Below are 21,380 nucleotides of genomic sequence, written 5' to 3'. Positions count from 1 at the left end.
GGTACCAACAGGCTGCTGCAGAGAAAGCTGCCGGATAGAATCCTGCAAAAACATAAACGCTCTCTGATGCGCCATATGCATCTGATAGTTCCAATCACTTGCATCACCATACTGTGGACCAGCAGGCGGTGCAGCAGCAACCGGAACAGCTTGAGAAGCATCGGGAAGGTCAGATGCACCAGCAGCAACACCAAAAGGACGACCTCCAGGCAAACAGTACCTGTTAGCAAAAATATCATCTATAACACCATCCATGGGAATCCTACCACCAGGTGGAAACCGGACATCAGCCTTCCTGCACAAACCCATTATTAAACCAGGAAAAATCAACCTACATTTCACCCCATCTCCATGAAGAGTCCCATTCAGGGCGACTCTTTTCAGCTCATTCGCCACAATCCTGGACACATCAATATTATCACCATTCAGAATACCCTGAACCAAACCTGCCGTATCAATGGTGAGGGAAGAAGTGTGACTCCGTGGCCTAATGTTGTAAAGGACCACCGAAGTCACCAACTGAGCCTCCTCCGTCAACTGACTACGAGTAAAAGTCTTTGGCAGCCCAGCTTTAGTCAGAGTATAGGTGAAACCAGTCCTGCAAATCCTCTCCCTAATACTCTCCACGTCCCAGTTCCCTCTATTCAACCTGGGATGGTACTGGCATTCTTCTACCAAAGCAAGAGGGTTATCCAGAAAATCAAAAATAGCCTCTTTGCTAAAATCAATGGCCTTACCTCTCACCCATGTTTTAAACGGGTAAGCTTCAGTACCTGACCAACCGCTCGGAGGCAAGGCGTTTGCGTAGAATTCTCTGACAATCTCCACCTGATAGAATTTTGGTGGAGCGAACAGCTTGTCCCAGAATGTTTCAGACAAGGCAGTCCACGCCCTTTGGAAAAGGCCGTGGTCAATAGGAACCACCGTGCGTTCACTCCACACCACGCGGCTTTCAAGCTCATGGTACCTCGCCTCTTGCTCCGGACCTAGAAACTTCGTCCGATCAAACCTGCCAGCTTGTGAGGAAGATCCCTCACCAGAACCAGTCTTCTTTCTCTTTAAAAAGGGTGCCATTCCTGCACAAATTTAAAATCAAACAAAACACACACAAATTGAAACAAAGTTAGCATAACCTCAATTTTAATAGCCTACATCAATCCACATTCATCATCAATCACAAAACAGACCCTATACAACTTCACAGAATGCATAAAAAAAAAAATTCAAAGTTTAACCCAGGGCGCGACGCGCGCTGAACAGGGCGCGACGCGCGCTCTGCGAAACCCAGAAAATTTCTTCAGAAATCTGCAAAACAGAAAAGGAGAACAAGTTTCTCCTCCCTTCTAAAGGTTCCAGCACACAAAATATGCATCAATAACATGTTTTCTACCCTAGTTTTTCACAATTATTCAAAAAATTCCTAAATCTAAAAACCTAACTTCTAAAACTATATTAATGGAAATAGAAGGGAATAAGAACAAACCTTTGATGATGATGACAATGGAGAGACGAAAATAGTGAGAGAATGCAAGAATTGAAATGAGCAAGTGTGTGTTGTGTTGTTCTATTCTTGGAACAAAGAGGAAGAAGGGTGGAATGGAGGCAAAGACCTCCAAAACCCTAACTAAACCTCTGCCAGCGAAACCGGGTCGGGCCCAGCATGGGTGGGCCCAAATAAAAATTATTATTATTATTATTATTATTATTTTCAAAAATATACACAGCGCGCGACGCGCGCAGACTCGGCGCGACGCGCCCTCATCTCTGCCTGGAAGGGGTCCTTGAGTTCACATAGCGCGCGACGCGCGCATATGGGTGCGACGCGCGCTACACCAGAAACAGCAGAAAAACTGCATTGTTTCAGCACGCCCAAAAATACCGGTAGATCGATTCTGGCTCGACGACAACTCAAAAATCCCACCTGCAAAAAGAACACAAATACAAGTGAATATATACAACTTGAGGTGCCTCCCAAGAGCGCTTTGTTTAACGTCGGTCAGCTCGACGGTCAAAGGCAATCAAGGATCGCCAAACGATAAAACGCAAGTTTCACGATTAAAATCGCTTCCTCGATACACCTTCAACCTCTGACCATTTACTACCCACTCTTGGTTTGATTTTTGGTCCTCTATCACAATAGCCCCTTGGCTTCTCACTTCTTTGACCAAAAACGGTCCGGACCATTTAGACTTCAACTTTCCCGGAAAAAGTCTTAACCGGGAATTGAAGAGTAAAACTAATTGCCCTACCTTAAAGTCCTTCATTCTAACCTTACTATCATGATAGAATTTGGTCTTTTCCTTGTAAATCGAATTGGACTTATAGGCATGCAATCTCATCTCTTCCAACTCATTAAGTTGGATTTTTCTTCTCTCTCCACACAACTTGTGGTCAAAATTCAAAAGCTTCAAGGCCCAATATGCCTTATGTTCTAGTTCTACGGGAAGGTGGCAACTTTTACCATACACCATTTGGAATGGTGTAAGACCGATCGGTGCTTTGAAAGCGGTCCGATACGCCCACAAGGTTTCATCTAACTTCATTGACCAATCCTTCCTAGAACTAGACACAGTTTTCTCAAGAATTCTCTTAATCTCTCGATTGGTCCTCTCAACTTGCCCATTAGTTTGTGGATGATATGGAGTAGCTACCTTGTGCTTGACTCCATATTGCTCCAACACTTTCTCAAGCGGGGCATTACAAAAATGAGATCCACCATCACTAATTAATACTCTTGGCGAGCCAAACCGCGAAAATATATTTTTCTTCAAAAACTTTATCACGGTCTTACCATCCGCTTTGGGTGAAGCAATCGCTTCCACCCACTTAGACACGTAATCCACAGCTACCAAGATGTATTCATTTGACATAGAGGAAGGGAAGGGTCCAACAAAATCAATGCCCCAACAATCAAATACTTCTACTTCTACAATACTTTGGAGGGGCATTTCCTCTCTCTTCCCTATTCCACCAGTTCGTTGACAACTGTCGCATGAGGCAACATGGTGGTAAGCATCTTTGAACAAAGTAGGCCACCAAAATCCCGATTGAAGGACTTTTGTGGCCGTACGCAAACCATTAAAATGACCACCATAAGGCGAATTGTGGCAATGCCACAAAATGCTTTTTGCCTCTTCATCCGCGACACATCTTCTCAAAAGATTGTCACTACTCAACTTAAACAAGTGAGGATCGTCCCAAACATAAAAATTAGCATCGTTTAAAAACTTTTTTCTTTGATTCCAAGTTAGATCCTCCGGTATCCAGCCAGATGCTTTGTGATTAGCCATATCTGCGAACCAGGGTCTAACTTCTTGTACCATGTACAGTTTTTCATCTGGGAATTCTTCCCTCACCTCTTTTTCATTGTTTGTCACCTCGGTATTCACTAACCGAGACAAATGATCCGCAATCAAATTTTCTGTACCTTTCTTATCTTTCACTTCAAGATCAAATTCTTGAAGCAAAAGAATCCACCGAATAAGCCTCTGTTTTGAATCAGGCTTGGTGAGAAGATATTTGATTGCGGCATGATCAGTATAACACACCACTTTAGAACCAATGAGGTAAGAGAGAAACTTTTCCAATGCAAATACAATTGCGAGCAATTCTTTTTCGGTAGTGGCATAGTTAACCTGTGCCTCATTTAAAACTTTGCTCGCATAATGTATAGCATGGAATTGTTTGTTCTTCCTTTGGCCTAAGACCGCACCAACCGCATAGTCACTCGCATCGCACATGAGTTCAAACTCAAGCGACCAATTAGGAGCAACAATTATGGGTGTGGTGGTCAAATTTGCTTTGAGTTCTAGGAAAGCTTTTAGACATGATTCATCAAAATTAAATTCCATACCTTTGTTGAGCAAATTACTCAAAGGCTTTGCGACCTTGGAGAAATCCTTGATGAATCTTCTATAGAACCCAGCATGTCCCAAGAAGCTCCTTATGCCTTTAACATTCACCGGAGGGGGAAGCTTTTCAATAACTTCAATTTTTGCCGGATCGACCTCAAGCCCCTTTGAAGAAACCTTGTGGCCAAGAACAATCCCATCCGTCACCATGAAAGTGCATTTCTCCCAGTTGAGAACCAAATTTGTTTCAATGCATCTCTCCATCACCACATCAAGGTTTTTCAAGCACAAGTCAAATGACGCACCGTACACAGAAAAATCATCCATGAACACCTCAATGCTTTTCTCAATCAAATCAGAGAAGATAGCTTGCATGCACCTTTGAAATGTTGCAGGAGCATTACATAGTCCAAATGGCATTCGTCGGTATGCAAAAACGCCAAAAGGACATGTAAAAGCAGTTTTCTCGTGGTCTGCCGGATTCACTGATATTTGATTGTATCCCGAATAACCATCCAAGAAACAATAGAAATTTCTTCCGGCTAACCTCTCTAACATTTGATCCATAAAAGGTAATGGAAAGTGATCTTTTCTTGTTGCTTGGTTCAACCTCCTATAATCAATACACATACGCCACCCGGTCACCGCTCTCGAAGGAATCAACTCGTTCTTCTCATTTCTCACAACTGTCAATCCACCCTTCTTAGGAACCACATGCACCGGGCTCACCCATTCGCTATCGGAGATGGGATAAATCATACCCGCCTCTAATAACTTCACAACCTCTTTTCTAACAACTTCTTTCATGGTTGGATTCAATCGCCTTTGAGGTTGTGCCACGGGCCGAAAATCATCTTCTAACATAATCTTATGCATACAATAGGCCGGACTAATACCCTTCAAGTCGGATAAAACCCATCCTATTGCTTCTTGATTCTTTGTCAACACTTCCTTCAATCGATGCTCTTCCTTGTTAGACAAACCACTATTAATGATAACCGGCTTAGTAGAATTGTCACCGAGAAACACGTATTTCAAGTGAGACGGTAACACATTCAACTCCACCTTTTGCTCTTCAACTTTAGGTTCATCCTTCAACTCTTCAATTTGAGTTTCAAATGGATTCATCTCCTCACAAGCCTCTAAATTTCTCAAGCAATCTTCAATTTCCTTCTCTTGATCTTTGGTGAGAACTTCGAGAGCTTCCATTAAAGTCTTCTCAAGAGGATTTGACAAGTGCATTTGATTCTCCACTTTCATAATAGCTCTTTCGGTAGCATCGATTCTAAAACAATCATCCTCATCATTAGGATGCTTGATGGCTTCAAAGAGATCAAGACATAATTCTTCATCTTGGTACCTTAATTTCATTAAGCCATCATCAATATCTATCATCATTCGGGCCGTCTTCATAAAAGGCCTTCCTAAGATCAATGGAATCTCAGGATCTTCTTCCATGTCTATGACGATAAAATCAACAGGATACCAAAATTTGTCAACCTTGACAAGCAAGTCTTCCGCAACTCCATGAGGATGAGCTGTGGATTTATCTGCTAATGATAACGTCATTCTTGTCGGCTTCAAATCGTTGATTCCTAATCTTCTCACCATAGACAATGGGATCAAATTAATGCTAGAACCGGTATCTACCAAACCTTTGCCTATGTGAACATTTCCAATAGACACCGGTAAGGTTACCCGCCCAGGATCATTCGATTTTATCGGAGTAGTGCGTTGAATTAACGCATTACAACAAGAGCTCACCGTTACTACCTCCGGATCCAAGAATCTTCTCTTCTTAGTGATGATGTCTTTGATGAATTTTGCATACATCGGCATTTGCTCTAATGCTTCGGAAAAAGGAACATTAATTTGCAACTTGCTAAAAATATCCAAGAACCGAGCATAGTGCTTTGCATCTTCTTTCTTTGACGGACCGGGAGGGTAAGGTAATTTCTTCACTTGTATAGAATCATCCACCTTCTTCTTTCCCTTTTCACTCACACTCAATTTTTTTCTCTCTTTTTCAACAACTTTCTCAAGAGTTTCTTTTTCCACTAATTCTTTCTCTTTCTCATTTTCAACTAAATCACCCTCAACATTTTTTTCTACTTCAATCACCCTATCTTTTTCACTCTCAACAATTTCCTCCTCAACTATTTCTCCTACACCCATATCAATATTTCTACCGCTACGAGTTAGAATTGACTTACAATGCTCACGAGGATTTTCTTGTGTAGTAGCCGGAAAAGGACCTTTGTTTTGATCGGCAAGTTGCTTTGACAATTGCCCGACTTGAGTTTCAAGGTTCTTTATTGCGGCATCCGTACTCTTTTGGCTTGCAATTTGCAATTGCATGAATTGGCTAAGAGTGTCCTCGATTGAAAGCTTTGTTTGTTGAGGTTGTTGATTGTAACCGCCTTGATAAGGATTTTGACGATTCGATGGGCCCGCTTCCGGCCTCCATCCTTGTTGATAACCTTGATTACCTCTTTGTTGGTAACCTTGGTTATTGTTGTAAGGTTGTTGTTGTTGTCTCCCACCATATCCTTGATTAGGATTAGACACATAATTCACCTCTTCACCCGGTGGAGGACAAAAACCTGTTTGATGGTCACCCCTACACAATTCACAACACATCACATGTTGATTTTTAGAAGGGCTCCCATTTATCTCTTTGATTTGTTGAGGGAGTTTTGACATTTGTTGAGTGAGCAATTCTACTTGTTGTGTCAATAACTTGTTTTGAGCAAGTATTGCATCACTAGTATTCAATTCAAGAACTCCCGGTTTTCTTTGCAATGCACTACGGTTGTGTTGCCCTTGATGATCGTTCAAAGCCATTCTATCAATGATAGCAATCGCTTCTGCAGCAGTTTTTGACATCAACGAACCACCCGCGGTAGCATCTAAAAGAGTTTTTGGTTGAGGTTGGAGTCCATTTCTAAAGATATGGATTTGAGACAATTCATCAAACCCATGACCTTTGCACTTTCTAACCATGGACTTGAACCTCTCCCATGCTTCATTGAGAGATTCATTCGACCCTTGAGAGAACACCGCAATAGAAGTTTTCGCTTCCATGAACCTATTGTGAGGAAAGAACCGATCCAAGAACTTCTCTTCTAACTCGTTCCAATTTGTCATGACATTATTTGGTTGATCAAGGTACCATTCCTTAGCTTTTCCAATTAAGGAATGAGGAAAAAGTCTCCTGAACACCTGTTCTTCTTGGTCTTCCGGAGCACCAATTGTTCCGGCGATCTCGTAGAACTTCGTTAGATGAGTAAATGGATCCTCGTGATCTGCCCCTGTGAACGGATTTTGGTATAATAATTGAAGTAACCCCGTCTTCATCTCGGAGTTTCTTCCATTGGCTTGATCACGAGCAAATTGTGCATTGAGTCGAGGGCTATTAACACAAGGCCCTCGAGCTGGAACATTAGGAATCTCTCCTGCCATTTCTCCCTCAACTAAGTTTTCAACCGGAGTTGAAGAAGAAGATGCCTCTTGTTGTTGTCTTCTTTCCCTAGCTAGTTGTCTCCTCCTACGAGTTTTGCTATTCTCTCTACGAGCAGTCCTCTCAATCTCAGGATCAAAAAGGAGTTGATCTGCAGGTACACGTCCTCGCATAAACTGTAATCTGAAAAACTAACCAAGCAAATTAACAAACACAAGGAAAATAAATTTAGAAACAAGATATTAATTATAAGACTCAATACAAAACAAACTATTGCAATGCTTGCAATATCTAAACAACAATCCCCGGCAACGGCGCCATTTTGTTGAAAGAGTATTGTGGTGTACTTTTCGTTATTATCGTATCCACAGGGATTATTGCGATATCACCGCCGTTCTATAGCCTATTTTGTCTTGAGTTAATGTTACTTTAAATTTGGGTTTGCAAAAGATCATTCAACACTTTTAGTAGCAAAGAGTAAAGTAATGAAAGTTCTAAGTTAAAGAAAATGTATCAAGATTCGATTTCATCGACCTAAGTTTGTATGTTTCCTTATAAATATACGTATATGAACATGGTAACGATCAACATAATTACGTATCGACGCCTATACCATCCGTGTCCGCAATGATATAGTTAGATTTACCGTATTGTTTAACCGACGATTTCTCCATCCGTTAAACAATACAAATAACGTTTTAAAACCGATACTAAGTAAACATCAAACGCTAAATCCATGTCTGCAATTTATAGTTTGATGGATGATAAAGTTAGATCTAGATACAAATATTGATGTCTCAAACACTTATACCAAAGAAAAAGCTTTAATAAACAAACTAAACCATCTATATTGATCATCACTTGTTCATACACATATATTCACAAGAAAAACATACAAAAGGCTAGGAAGATTACATCTTATCTTGGTACAAAAGAGATTTAGCTATCCATGAGAATGGTAGCTTGCACAAGAAGTAAAGGATGAAGATCAACAAGCATCAAAGGCGATTAATCGACGATCAAAGCTTCCAATCTTCAATTCTTAGTTTGCTACAGTGATTAGGGTTTTTGAGCTCTTAAGAATGTAATGTCATGTCCAAAAATCAGAATTACTCTTTATATAGTAAAACCATTTTCTGTCCAGGGCGCCTCGCGCCCTCCAGCGCGCTTCGCGCCATTACACTTAAGAAATTTAAACCGCCCATGCGCGTGACGCGCGCAACTCTCTGCTTTGAAGCTCCAAAATATCTTGCCCAGGGCGCGACGCGCCCACATCTCCGCACGACGCGCGCTAACTTCTGCCAGGCACTCTCTTGCAAAGCTCAAAACAAGCTCCAAACTTCCCCAAAATTGGCTAAAACCTACAAAATCATAACTAAAACACATATTAACATAAAATGAAAGCTTAATATTATAAACTATAAATAATTATCTAAAACTTCAGGGAATTGTACGAATATCCGATAAAAACGGTCGAAAGGTGCCATTAATTAAACTAAATATAAACACAATTTGGCACCTAACAGTTGTGCAGGTAAAGAATAACAAAGACAAAATCATAAAACATCATCAGTAAAGAAGAAGTCTCAAGTCCAACTATTCAAGTTGTAGATAAAAGATAAAATCAAATTTGAATCAAAGGAACTCGTGGAATAAAAAGGAAGTGAAGTTAAGTTTCAAATGAAAGAACTAATGAAAGCTTAATGAATTTAAAAGGTACTGAAGTCTGAAGTTATGAAATTGTGAAACCTCACTTGGTTTTGCACTTTGTCTTTTATCTTATAAGTTGATTAGTTAAATGCAAAGGAATCAAGTGTAAGTTTTGTAGTACTAAGGCGATGCTCACACACATAGAAAAAAGTATTTCAAACTCCTTATTTTTAATTAAAATTTCTAAAAACCAATTAATACAAGTACATAATATATTTAGAAGCTTTCTAATCAATTAGGGACGCAAAACTAAACTATCTAATAGATTAGGACATTCATCTAATCAATTAGAACAAGAGTAATATGTTATAATAGATAAGAGACTTCCAATGATCAAGCATACAAGCAAGAGGATTTCAATACTCAAGCACACAAGTGAGAGAATTCTTGACGCTTAAGCACACATGCAAGAGACTTCAATTGATCAAGTACACAAGCAATAGACTTCTTACAATCTAACTTAGAGATGAGATATTGTTTAAGAATTACACTTGATATACAATCAGAGGTGTAAACAAGATACAATATAAAAGACTCTTAAGACTTAAGAATTTCTAAGAACGTACAAGTGTTTAAGAAATTCTAAGTAAAACTTGTGTTTTTGATTTGATAGAGTAACAACTATTTGTTTGTTAATAGTTCGTTATTTTCTTCAAGTCTTCGGCTTCTTAAATAGAGAGGCATAATAAAGACGTTGGAGAATACTTCTTGCACAAATGAGTCTCTGAGAAGCTTTGATCAGATACATTGAGATGTTTCTTCAAATGGTTAATGCCTGGAAAAACACTTTTGAAGATCCTTAGCTTCAAAAGGAATTATCCATTCCATCCGTACTGTTTGTGCAAATTCTTTGCTTTGTTATGCACGAGCTCATAAGAAGACAAAATGGACTCTGAGTCTGATTATTACCTTTCAGAATCTTCTTGATCCTTGGGCGTTTTACCAGCTTCAGATTCTGAGTCTTCAGAGTCTGGATCTTAAGAGGCTAAGTCTTTATAGTCTAGATCTTTAGAGGTTAACTTTCTTAAGAGTTTAAGTCTTCAAAAGTTGACCTCCTTCAGAGTCTGATGATGAGGTTATGATCCTTTATATTCAAATCTTCAAGCTTCTCTTTAAATGTTCAACTTCAGTGTTAGAACTTGACTTGTATCATAAATTTTAGTCTAAGGTCCTGCTCACTTGAACGTATGTTAGTATACCCAATTGTTCTTTAAATACTTTGTTATCATCAAAATCTCAAGGATATCGTACAAACCAATTTTGTTTCAATAATCTTCCTCTTTTTGATGGTGAAAAACACATGTATTTAAGAACAATGGTTGTTGATTTAATTAACATGTTGACTCCAGGGTCTGAGGTTTGTAAGCTCCCCTTTAGTCTGATAGTTCTAAGGGTGAGGTTTGTAAGCTCCCCCAAAGTTCTATCTACATTAATTAAATTTAACTTTAGAGCACAATATATATAACTCTTCGAAATTTAAGAAATGATATAACTATCATATTCAAAGCTTAAATACTTATTATCTTACTCCCCCTTATGTCATCAACAAAAATATAAAGAAGGAGATAAGAAAAGACACTGTTGATGTTTTTATTGGCTGATTGGCATTTATGTTTGGCTAAAATATAATAGCAGCAATATGTAATAGAATGTATAAGTCTTGCAAATATAAAAGAACAAAGCAGGTACAAAAGCAAGATGATATGGAATGTCATGACATCAACTCATGACATCGCGCCTGCAGAACTGGAACATGAAGATTCAGTCTGATACTCAACAAATACAGAATATTCTATGGAATATTATGTAATCCTATGTGGTGCAGATTTAAAGGTCAAAAGAATCAAGTCAGAATATTAAAGAATCAAATTAGAATATTGAAGATTCAGCAGTTTCTAATTTAGGAGATAAACTAGGAAACTTATGATTGGAGACCTTTCTTTTAGCAGAAAATATCTGCTGATTTGTAGCAGCTAGTAATGTTGCGATTGTAAGCCCAAGTCCAATTGTGAATAATAAGAATAAGAATAATGTAGTCATTAGGGTTTGTAAAGGTAGACCACCCAGGTTGTGGGATGGCTACCATGTCCTTCTCGACACCTGTAGGTAAGAGAAGTCTTGTTCTCACTCGAAACCTGTAGGTAAGAGTTGAGTATTATGTTCTTGATTGAAAGCTATGAAGCAAGATCAAATATTGTGTCTTGAAGAATGTCTTCAATACTGTTGTTTAGAATATCATAGGTTGTGATTGATAAAGGGAATTGAGGGGGGCCTCATACCTAGGAGTGTCTTAGGTAAAGTATAGTACGAGTAGTCTTAAGTGATTAGATCGTAGACTGGAGGTTTGCTGAGGGTCTATGAATTGATTCTATTATAGTGGACTTATTCTTGGCTTGGTAGCCCCTAGATGTAGGTTGGTTGAACCGAACTGGGTAAACAATTCACTGTGTTATTTATCTTCTGCAATGTATTATGTGTTCAGTCTTGGATGTCATAACATCGTGTATAACATCAGGATCAGGTTTAATAGCTTGCGAAAAAGTGCATTTTCGGAGACCACCGATTTGAAACCACCATCTCAACCGGTTAAAACCAAAGGTGCGCCAAAAGAGCCGAAAAGTACCCAAGAAGACACATCAACCAAACGATCTCCTTCCTACTTTGAACATGTTGATGCATTGATCTTGGATTCACCAACACCAAAGTCCAAGTGTAGTGCTAACAAAGGAGCCAGTATTTCGAAGCCGCCGCGCACACCTCCGATCAAAAAATCTCCAATGATCTACATTGATGAGATGCCACTTTTTATGCACAAATATATTGATAACATAGTTGATGTTGGCACCGACGGTAATTGTGGAAATCGGGTCGTTGCCGGTTTGCTTGAAAAAGGAGAAGAAAATCACACTCTTATTCAAAGGGCACTTATTTCGAAGTTGACTTTGCATATGGACATCTACAGCCGACTCTATGAAAATCAAGAAAACTTTGATAAACTTCATGATTCCCTTGTTCAATCACTAAGCGGTCACGCCCCAGTTTCGAAGTGGATGTCATTCCCCAATATGGGCCATCTCATAGCAAGTGCGTATGATCGGGTGTGTGTCGATTTGACGAGATTTGAATTATGTGAGACATTTTTTCCACTTCATAGTCGACCGCCTTTGGACGCGTTGAGCCGCATCATATGTATCGGGTATCTAAGATCGTGCCACTTTGTGCAAGTTTTTTTTGAAACCGGGGTGTTCTATACCGGCTACTTCTTGTCAGTGGATGGCACATCATACAAATGAGGCGGAGACTTGGCCGAATCCTTTTGCTGAAAGAATGGTGGAGTTTGAAGAAATGATTAAGCAAGAGCGTGAGGAAAATAGATAGCGGTCGAAGAACATACCGGTTTTAGATTTAAGCGCCGCCGATTGGTTCGGCAAATTTTAGTTTTTACCGGACCGTTTTTGTTTGTAATGACCGGTGCGTGTCATTTTTTGTATGTATTATCGTTTAGAATGTAAAATCAAACTAATTCAATACATATATTATATGCCTATATTTTATGTTGTCATTGTTTATGTTATGCTTATGCTTGGTTCAATTTGTAGTTATTTATCAAAACAGACTGCACAGCTCAAAACTTAAATTTCAGGTTTGTTTCTGCTTAATTCGGAAGTATATTTCCGAAATTTGATGAGATTTGGGTTGTTTTCGGAAGTACATTGTCGAAACATCCACTGAAAGCAAGATAAGGTTTGTTGGGTCATTATTGCTCCAATAAGTCTATAAATACTACTCAAATCCATTTCATCAACATCAAACTTCAAAACAACAATGGCATAAACCTACCCCCACCTTGCGTTTGTCTACTTCAGCTGTGGCTACCCGACGCCGTTTCAATTTTGCTTCTCACGCGACACGCCGTTCGCGGAATTGATAACGTCGCTCAACACTCTCTTGCAATATCCGAAAAATCGGAAGGTTATCAAGCTTGAGTATCGCTCGCCTTCGCTTAACAACGAGGGAGACGTTGAGTTCACCCCATTTGAAGTCAAGAACGACGAAGATTTAGCGGTTTTATGGACAACTTTCGACCGATTTTCTTCGAAGGGTCTGATCGAGTTGGATGCGAAACTTCAAAGATCGGGGGGCCGACGTTATCAAAATGTTGACTCATCCTCACCTACCCGTGTTTAGCAATGTGTAACTTTAATTTAATGTTATGTGATGTTTGTAATTTCCATGTTTTATAATAAATCGAAGCGTTGTTGTTTGTTTCATGGTTTCTGTATCAGAGAAGATTTCAGAAGTACATATCTGAATTCTTTCAAGGGGGTGAATTTGGAGATGCACTTCCGGAAACACCTTTTTTATGGAAAAAACTTTATTTCGGAGACGCACTTCCGAAAAACACCTTTTTTTTACAAAAAAAAAGTGTTTTCGGAAGTGCATCTCAGAAACCACCTTTGTTTTTCATAAAAAGTTGACTTCGAAAATGCATTTCCAAAATAAAAGGGCATTTTGGGAATTTCAGCGTGGGTGACCAAGAAGAGTAGGGAGTCTAATAAGAAATTCTTTTTAACGTAATGACATAAAGGTTCTATTTATACTAGGAGATGGTTGATCACCATAAGTAGCCCATTATATGTTCTTACTAGATTGTTACTTACACCCCAAATATCCATAAATGAAAATTAATTAAATAATTTCAAGGCTTAACTAACTTTTCTTACTTCTTCATCATTATGTAATCAAATGTTTTCTTCATGAGTTTTTCATTGAAAATAGTAAAAAGGATCGTCAGCCAGAAATGAACTTTACTTGTACATACTAAAACCATATATGTGATTAATTATCATCATTTTCACTTTATAAACAAAAAGAATCAAACAATATTTTCATGACTAATTATCATCATTTTGACTTTACAAATAAATACAAAATCAAACAATATTTTCAGCCAGTGGCACATTTGTTGTTAATGGCTGATTAGGAGACAAGATAAAAGGCTCTTTGAGATTTTCATCAAATTTAGAAGGAGCGATTGATGATTCTTTCTTTGATGGATACAACACATAATGTTGACACATAAAAACAAGATCAAAGAACATGCACACCTGAAAAATGTATTCAACATATATATGAGTAAATATTTTAGGTCTAGAAAATTAAATGATTTTTTGTTTAGGAATTTTTTTCATTAATTATAATTATGAAGAGGTTAATAATTATACATATCATAATAAACTACACAATAAAGAGAAAAACTACCACATACCATACATAACATTACTTTGCCAATGTTTCCTGAGAAATTCATCCAAGATTCTAAAATGACAAAAAAATTGTTAATGTGTCAATAATATATGCATTGATTCATCAAGTTATTTGAAATGTTAAGTGAGATTAGAAATAAACACATACTTTGATCAATAGATTGTGTAGCCATCTGAACAATGTTTGTAAATCCTCCACTTAAATCTAAGAACACATTTCCAATACTAAATCCAACTGTGCTCTTTAGCATGAAGTTCATAGCTAGCTGTATTTTATGGCACATGCAATAATTAGTCTAACTGTTTGGTAAAAATAGTTCTCAAAAATATTTTTGAATGATACAAAGGTGAAAGTTCGGAGCAAAAATAAACATCTATTAATTATTCAAATTGTAATGTTTTTAAATCATGTAAAACATCGCATCTTCTTCAACTTTGGTTTTGATTATACAATTCCCTGATTTTTTGGATAAGAAATTTAATCCCGTCTTGACTCCCTAAGTGGGTCTCTCTGAGTTTTTGGATAATATTTAACTATTTTTTATGTGAAAGAGACTTTGCCTTTAATATCATAGATCGACTAAATCCATTGAACCTTATCTCAACCGATTAGGTCATGATTCTATTAAAATTAATTATGTAAAGGAAGAAAATGTTTCTCTTAGTTTTGAGTTCCTTATCTACTCTAGAGATATTTAGTACAATGTGCGAGGATGTTAATTATTGAACTATGAAATGCATAAAAATGAAATAAATTAAGAGATAAAATGCGTAAAATAGATATATAGATTTATTCAACGCATGTATATAGGAAACAATAGTATTGGGCTTAGAATTGTGGCCTAAAGAGATGTTACATTATTTGGATATTTATGCGGGTAGTGCATGAGTGTTCCCTCTATTTTTGAATACGTGGCTCCTCATTTTGATTCGTATATTTTTTAGCATGTTTTTTTAAACCTATCCCAGTGTGCAACTTCCTTAAAATTGAGATTCGCTACGGGTATGGATCCTCTAACTTTTTGGTGGGAACTTCCCTCTAACTTTGTCTCTATATCACTCTAAGATTCATCTCTCTTACATCATGTTTCCCTCTTTTTTTCTTCTCTTTCTCTATTCTCTCTCTATCAAAATGAACTAAAGTTAGGGAAAGTTAGGGGTTTCAAAGTTAGAGAATTCATTTCCATTCGCTACTATTTTCCATTACCGGTTAGTGACAAAGTCTAAAGTCTTTGTGATCGTGATATACCCTATTAGACTTTAAAAAGTTGGTTGGCTCAAGTTCAAGTATGTTTATACTCGTCTAACTTGCTATTAGTTTAAGAAAGATTGTCTATCTATTAATCATATATTTTACTGATGTTAGGTGACACATAAGTTATTAGTAGGTGTAGTAATATCATTAGTTAATTTACAAAAGTGAATAATTTTGGAAGTTGAAACCAAAATCTTTTATAGGGAACTTTTTAGAAAATGTTAATGTTGGTCATTCATTAATGTCATATACCACACCATTGAAAATATTTGTAACGAATTTTGTCTTCATCGCGATCTGTCCCTAGTTATTTAATAGCGGCATTTGGCTTGCCTTTATTGCAGTCTCTATCTCCTTTATTGTGTAGTATTTGAAGGGTTGGGATTATAAGTCCCTCATTGCCTAGAGATATAGGCTATGTAGTGTTTATAAAGCATGGTCCGCTCTCACCTTACAAGCTAGTTATATATGGATAAGTTATGTTCAACCAGGTTTTAAGATGATATTCGAGCTTAGTTTAAAATATATTGGGCCACATGCTATCAGGTTTTTTCTATTGGGACGCATATTATTTATACACTGATGTTGATTATGCAGGTTCTTTGATTGATAAAAGATCTACTTTAGACTATTGTACCTTCTTGTGTCGAAATCTTGTTGCTTTGAGGAGAGTAATAAGAAAAACGTAGTTTAATCGAGTGCCAAAGTAATCTTAGAATGTGAGGATTGTGATTAATTTATCCATACAAAACCAACTTGTAAGGTGGAGATTATCAACACTTATAAATATATATATATATATATATATATATATATATATATATATATATATATATATATATATATATATATATATATTGAGATCGTATCATTTTTAATGTGAGACTCTTGAACACACATCCACATGCTCAAGACATGACATCTTAAGCATGAATGTAAGGTACTCGTTATTGGAAACCTATTAAAAGATTGTCCACCAGATCTTGGACAATCTCTTATACCATCTTAGAATGTGTGATTTTGGCTCAATTCAATCCTTCAAAATTAATTTGGAGGATGAAAATTATCTTACTTATATACACATATTCATGTCATATATTGTCTAGAATGGTACTCCTAACATGTTAAGTCATTACTTCTTATTCTAAACTCTAAGAAAGTGTCGAAATATGAGGTTTTTGAGTTGAATGAATGTATTTTGTGGATGAATAAAAATAAGAGGGTGAAAAATAAAATTAACCATTATCTTATATATTCATAAGAATCAACTATGGATGATACGGTTACTTACATACAAGTAACCAACCAATGGAGGACAATCAACCAGAAAAAATAACATGCCAACATATTTAATATAAATTATCATCAAACATATGATTTTTCCATTGAGGTAATAAAATGAAAGAAACGGAATGAAAGAAGAAATTCTAACCTGAGGAATATATTTGATAATTGACAGAATTACTTGCATTGTGCTGCACAGAATATTTATTTCAATAAGTAGATATAAATTAAAATAAAATCAAATATTAATGTTCAATGAGATATGACATAAAATAGAACATTAAACTTTCACCCTAAGGACAATGTTGTTAAATAAAATCTAAAATTATATGATGGAAATCAAAATATCTCACTTAAAGATGGAAATTAGCCAAAGCCAGGAATTGGAAGGGAATGCCATGAAAAAGCAAACTCCAAGAGTTATCCACACCACACTTACAATACCAATGGTAATTTTTGATATTGATTGATTTCCACGCTACACAAAAAAAAAAAAATTTGAGAAAATAAACAATCATTAACTCTTCTATATGTAATGTTGCCGATGAGATTATATATATTTTATGTACAATTCAACATTTCAAGGAATGACTTAATAAAAATTGTTTTTAAACAGCTATCACGTTATGAAAAAAATATAAAGAAATATTATGGTAAAAATTGTACTTGAACTAAAAATTTAAAGTAATTTAAACAAAATAATGCATATCATTTGACTTATACGATTGGTTATATACTTTACATAGGTCTTTATATATTTTATCTCCAAAAAAACTTATAGGTCCATCTACATTTACATAGTATACCATGTTTAAATTATTTCTAAAAAGTCAACAACTATGATTTTAATCATTTTAAAATGATGTACAGAATTTACTATTAAAATAAGTATAAAATAAATTTATAGCTTTACTAAATATATCATATTTTAATTTTAATCTCTCAAAAATATTTCTTTTAAACTTTTGTCTCCTTAAATTTTTGTCTATATTAATGTTCTCTATAATTAATTACCATTGAAGAAAAATGCCATAACACGGTGTTTTAAAAACCAGACCGGTCATCAAACCGATAAGGGTACTAGGTCACTGGTTCATTGGTCGTCCCATTAATTTTTATAAATTGCCAACTAGTCCTATTTTTAAATTTTAAATTTTGATCTTGAATCTTTAAGCTTTTTTAAAATGTCCCCAAAATCTAACAATGATTTATTTTGATACTCTATTTAAATAATAGAATTTAAAAATAAATAAAATTTTAATTAATTCATTTAAATTAAAAAAAATTTAAAATTTCTAATTAACCTATCCGTATACACTCAAGTTTATTCACGTAAATTCTTAACTTTTTTATTAAATAAACTTTTAAAGCAACCATCATTTTTATGTTAAATAAGCAAACAATTTTTTTTTTAATATAAGCTTTGAAATATGTCTAAGGTCATGTATAAATAAGATCTCTATACACATATTACATGATTAATTTACGATTTAATAGAACCTCTTAAAAATTAACGTCTCAACTAAAACAAATTTTAACTACTATACAAAACGTCTCAAAAGTTTAAGACAACTCTGATTGATAATATGTTCTTCTCAAATGGCAATCCCTGTATATCCAATGGTTGATATGAATACTATTAAATTAGCATAAATATAGATACTTTGTCCCCAAAATAGACCCAAAAAAGAGAGAGACAGAATGTATATTGCTGATTTATAAATAATAATAATAATAATAATAATAATAATAATAATAATAATAATAATAATAATAATAAATAGGTGACTTCTAAGGTGAGGGTCCAACTAAATCCCTCACCCGTGTACCATTATCGATCACCATTGGATTAAATAATTGTATTATAAAGTCACATCACCATTGGATTAAATAATTGTATTATAAAGTCACACACCCAATAATTTTTCTTTCTTTCTCTATCCTTAAATATTGTTGTTAAGTGCTTGAATTCTCAAACCACCACAGTGACGCCGCTTTGATCACCACCACTTTTTTTTTTTTTTTGTCTTTTCAAGTCGTTATTTTTTTTGGCATCTCACAATTTTCTATTTTATATGGCATCTCATCTCTTTTAGAAAAGTAGTAATTGAGATCTTAGGATACTTGTTTCTATAATTCAATAATTCAAGGGAATTGATAATTTTCATAAAGATGGCTTCCTAAATTCATGTAACATAACAACTCATCAATTATTTCTTTAAAATATTCATCTTCACCCAAATTATATCCAAATTATTATTCTTTTTGAAAAACTGGAAAATTAACTATCCTACAGTTTTTTGTTTTTGTTTTGCTTGATTGATCAATGGAAAAAGAAAACTTAGCTTAAAATTTAATATCAATGAGAGAGTTGGGAGAGGAAGTGCTTTTCACCGGATTTTCTAAACTCAATTCAATTTATTCTAACACTATATTTAAATTAAAATATTTAAAAGCCATAATTTGATATTTATTTCTCTCTAGAATTTTGATTGAAATGGTTTTCTTGAAAAGAGAAAGAAGATGAAAGAGAAAAAAACTTGTGTGTGGAGAGGTACACCATAAAATATAAAATTATTTAAGATCTAATGGCTCATAGTTATGGTTCATGGTAAACTATTTAAATGGTGGTTCACCCTAGATGCCACCCAATAGGCTCGTAGTAATAATAATAATAACAATAATAATAATAATAATAATAATAATAATAATATATCCAATACATGATAATATCAATTATGAAACAATACCTCATATATTGTAGCTTGGAACAAAATCATTCCTGTAAGCACAACAGCATTTATCGAGGAGGCAACGTCGTTTGCACCTACTGGTATCATCTTCAAAAGGAAATAAACCAAAGTATAACTCACTTTTTTAAATGAAAACTTAATTACCCACAAATATATGTAGAGCGTGTTTGGATATATATATATATATATATATATATATATATATATATATATATATATATATATATATATATATATATATATATATATATATATATATAAAAGTAAATTTTTTTTATCTAGCTTATAGATATATCAAATAAAATACACTATAAAATTATTTGTATAATTCATAAATTATCAAATACAATGGAGTAGAAAACATTATCTTTGTTAAATAAGTGACTTGATGAACAAACAAAGTCATCATCATCCAATAAAAGAATGAAAAGTCTCACGATGCATGAAGGAGAAGATTTTGGAAAATTATATTCAAGATTATATTTTAATTTATTAAAAGAATTAGAGTTAGATTTAGGTGTGTCAACAACACAAACATATGGTTTTGGAAAAAGACCATTTTTGAACTTTCTTTCTTATAACAAAATCATTGATTTTAGTTTATTGAAATGAGATAAAAGATAAAATAGATGAAATCCAAAAATAAATACCTGATCAAAGCCATATTTCTTATGATACTGAAACTGAACAGTATTGCTGAAGTACAAAGTGGCGTTGTAGATGAGATATAAGGTTTGTTTGGTGTTGTTCAATAACAGATAGTTGAAGTTCAAACCAACCACACTGCAATTTTCAATTTTTACAAATATAACATCTTGCTCAAAATATTGAGATTAAAGAAATAAAATGAATAATACCTTTTCCTTGAGAAGTTCAAGAAAAGTTGAGGATAGAAACTACAAGCCCAAGCCACAAAAGCGATCCATCCAAACACAGTGTATGTTACATGAAGGATATCAGAGTTCCATTCAGTTGCCATCTTATGAAATGAAATATCCTCTAATTCATATGCTTATATATAATGTATGTTTTAGGAAGTTTTAATTAAAAAGTACTTAAAATACACTCGAAGTTGTATGTTGCTAACATTAATGTATATCAAAATATTTTTTATTTATTAGATTTTTTGATAATATTTTTATATGTATATTAACATTAATGTAAAAAATTGAACTTTACAACATATCAAGTAATTTTAGATTGATGTTGAATTTTATGGACTTAATCTATATGATGTTAGCTTTCAATTTAACATTAAATTTTGTTATACGAATATGCGGTGAAAAATTATTGCAGGTATCATGTTACTAAGTTTAAAATCTTGGTGTCATTTGATCATGATCTATATATATATATATATATATATATATATATATATATATATATATATATATATATATATATATATATATATATATATATATATATATATATATATATATATATATATATATAAAGAAAAAAATCTTGAGAGCTGCATTGAATTGGACATAATTGCACATAAAAAAACTTGAGACAACAATGTGTTGTAGAATTTGAATTAATGAAACTTGCTTTTATATTATTGTAATATTTTTATATGTATATTAACATTAATGTAAAAAATTGAACTTTACAACATATCAAGTAATTTTAGATTGATGTTGAATTTTATGGACTTAATCTATATGATGTTAGCTTTCAATTTAACATTAAATTTTGTTATACGAATATGCGGTGAAAAATTATTGCAGGTATCATGTTACTAAGTTTAAAATCTTGGTGTCATTTGATCATGATCTATATATATATATATATATA

At 34.6% G+C, this 21,380-nt stretch overlaps 1 protein-coding gene across 1 annotated transcript; it reads right to left on the bottom strand.

Moving 5' to 3' along the window:
* Nucleotides 1-13,543: 13,543 nt before the first annotated feature.
* Nucleotides 13,544-20,607, bottom strand: LOC131624363 (cystinosin homolog). The gene is made up of 8 exons (XM_058895314.1): nucleotides 20,438-20,607; nucleotides 20,231-20,363; nucleotides 19,578-19,667; nucleotides 17,181-17,305; nucleotides 16,976-17,018; nucleotides 14,437-14,554; nucleotides 14,291-14,340; nucleotides 13,544-14,129 (listed from the first exon to the last, which is right to left on the bottom strand). The coding sequence occupies exons 1-8, from the start codon at nucleotides 20,557-20,559 to the stop codon at nucleotides 13,956-13,958; spliced, it is 855 nt and encodes a 284-aa protein (XP_058751297.1). The 5' UTR covers nucleotides 20,560-20,607; the 3' UTR covers nucleotides 13,544-13,955.
* Nucleotides 20,608-21,380: the final 773 nt, after the last annotated feature.

Source organism: Vicia villosa, unplaced genomic scaffold (genome assembly GCF_029867415.1).
Source record: "Vicia villosa cultivar HV-30 ecotype Madison, WI unplaced genomic scaffold, Vvil1.0 ctg.000114F_1_1, whole genome shotgun sequence".
In the NCBI taxonomy this organism is placed as follows: Eukaryota; Viridiplantae; Streptophyta; class Magnoliopsida; order Fabales; family Fabaceae; genus Vicia; species Vicia villosa.
Note: the sequence above shows the minus strand (reverse complement) of the source record. Positions and strands in the feature narration are given on the sequence as shown.

Coding starts and splice junctions, on each gene's coding strand:
- LOC131624363 (XM_058895314.1), bottom strand. CDS start 20,559: ATGGCAACTGAATGGAACTCTGATATCCTTCATGTAACATACACTGTG. Junction 14,555..16,975: donor TTATCAAATATATTCCTCAG/GTTAGAATTTCT, acceptor CATAAAATACAG/CTAGCTATGAACTTCATGCT. Junction 14,341..14,436: donor TACACAATCTATTGATCAAA/GTATGTGTTTAT, acceptor TTGTCATTTTAG/AATCTTGGATGAATTTCTCA.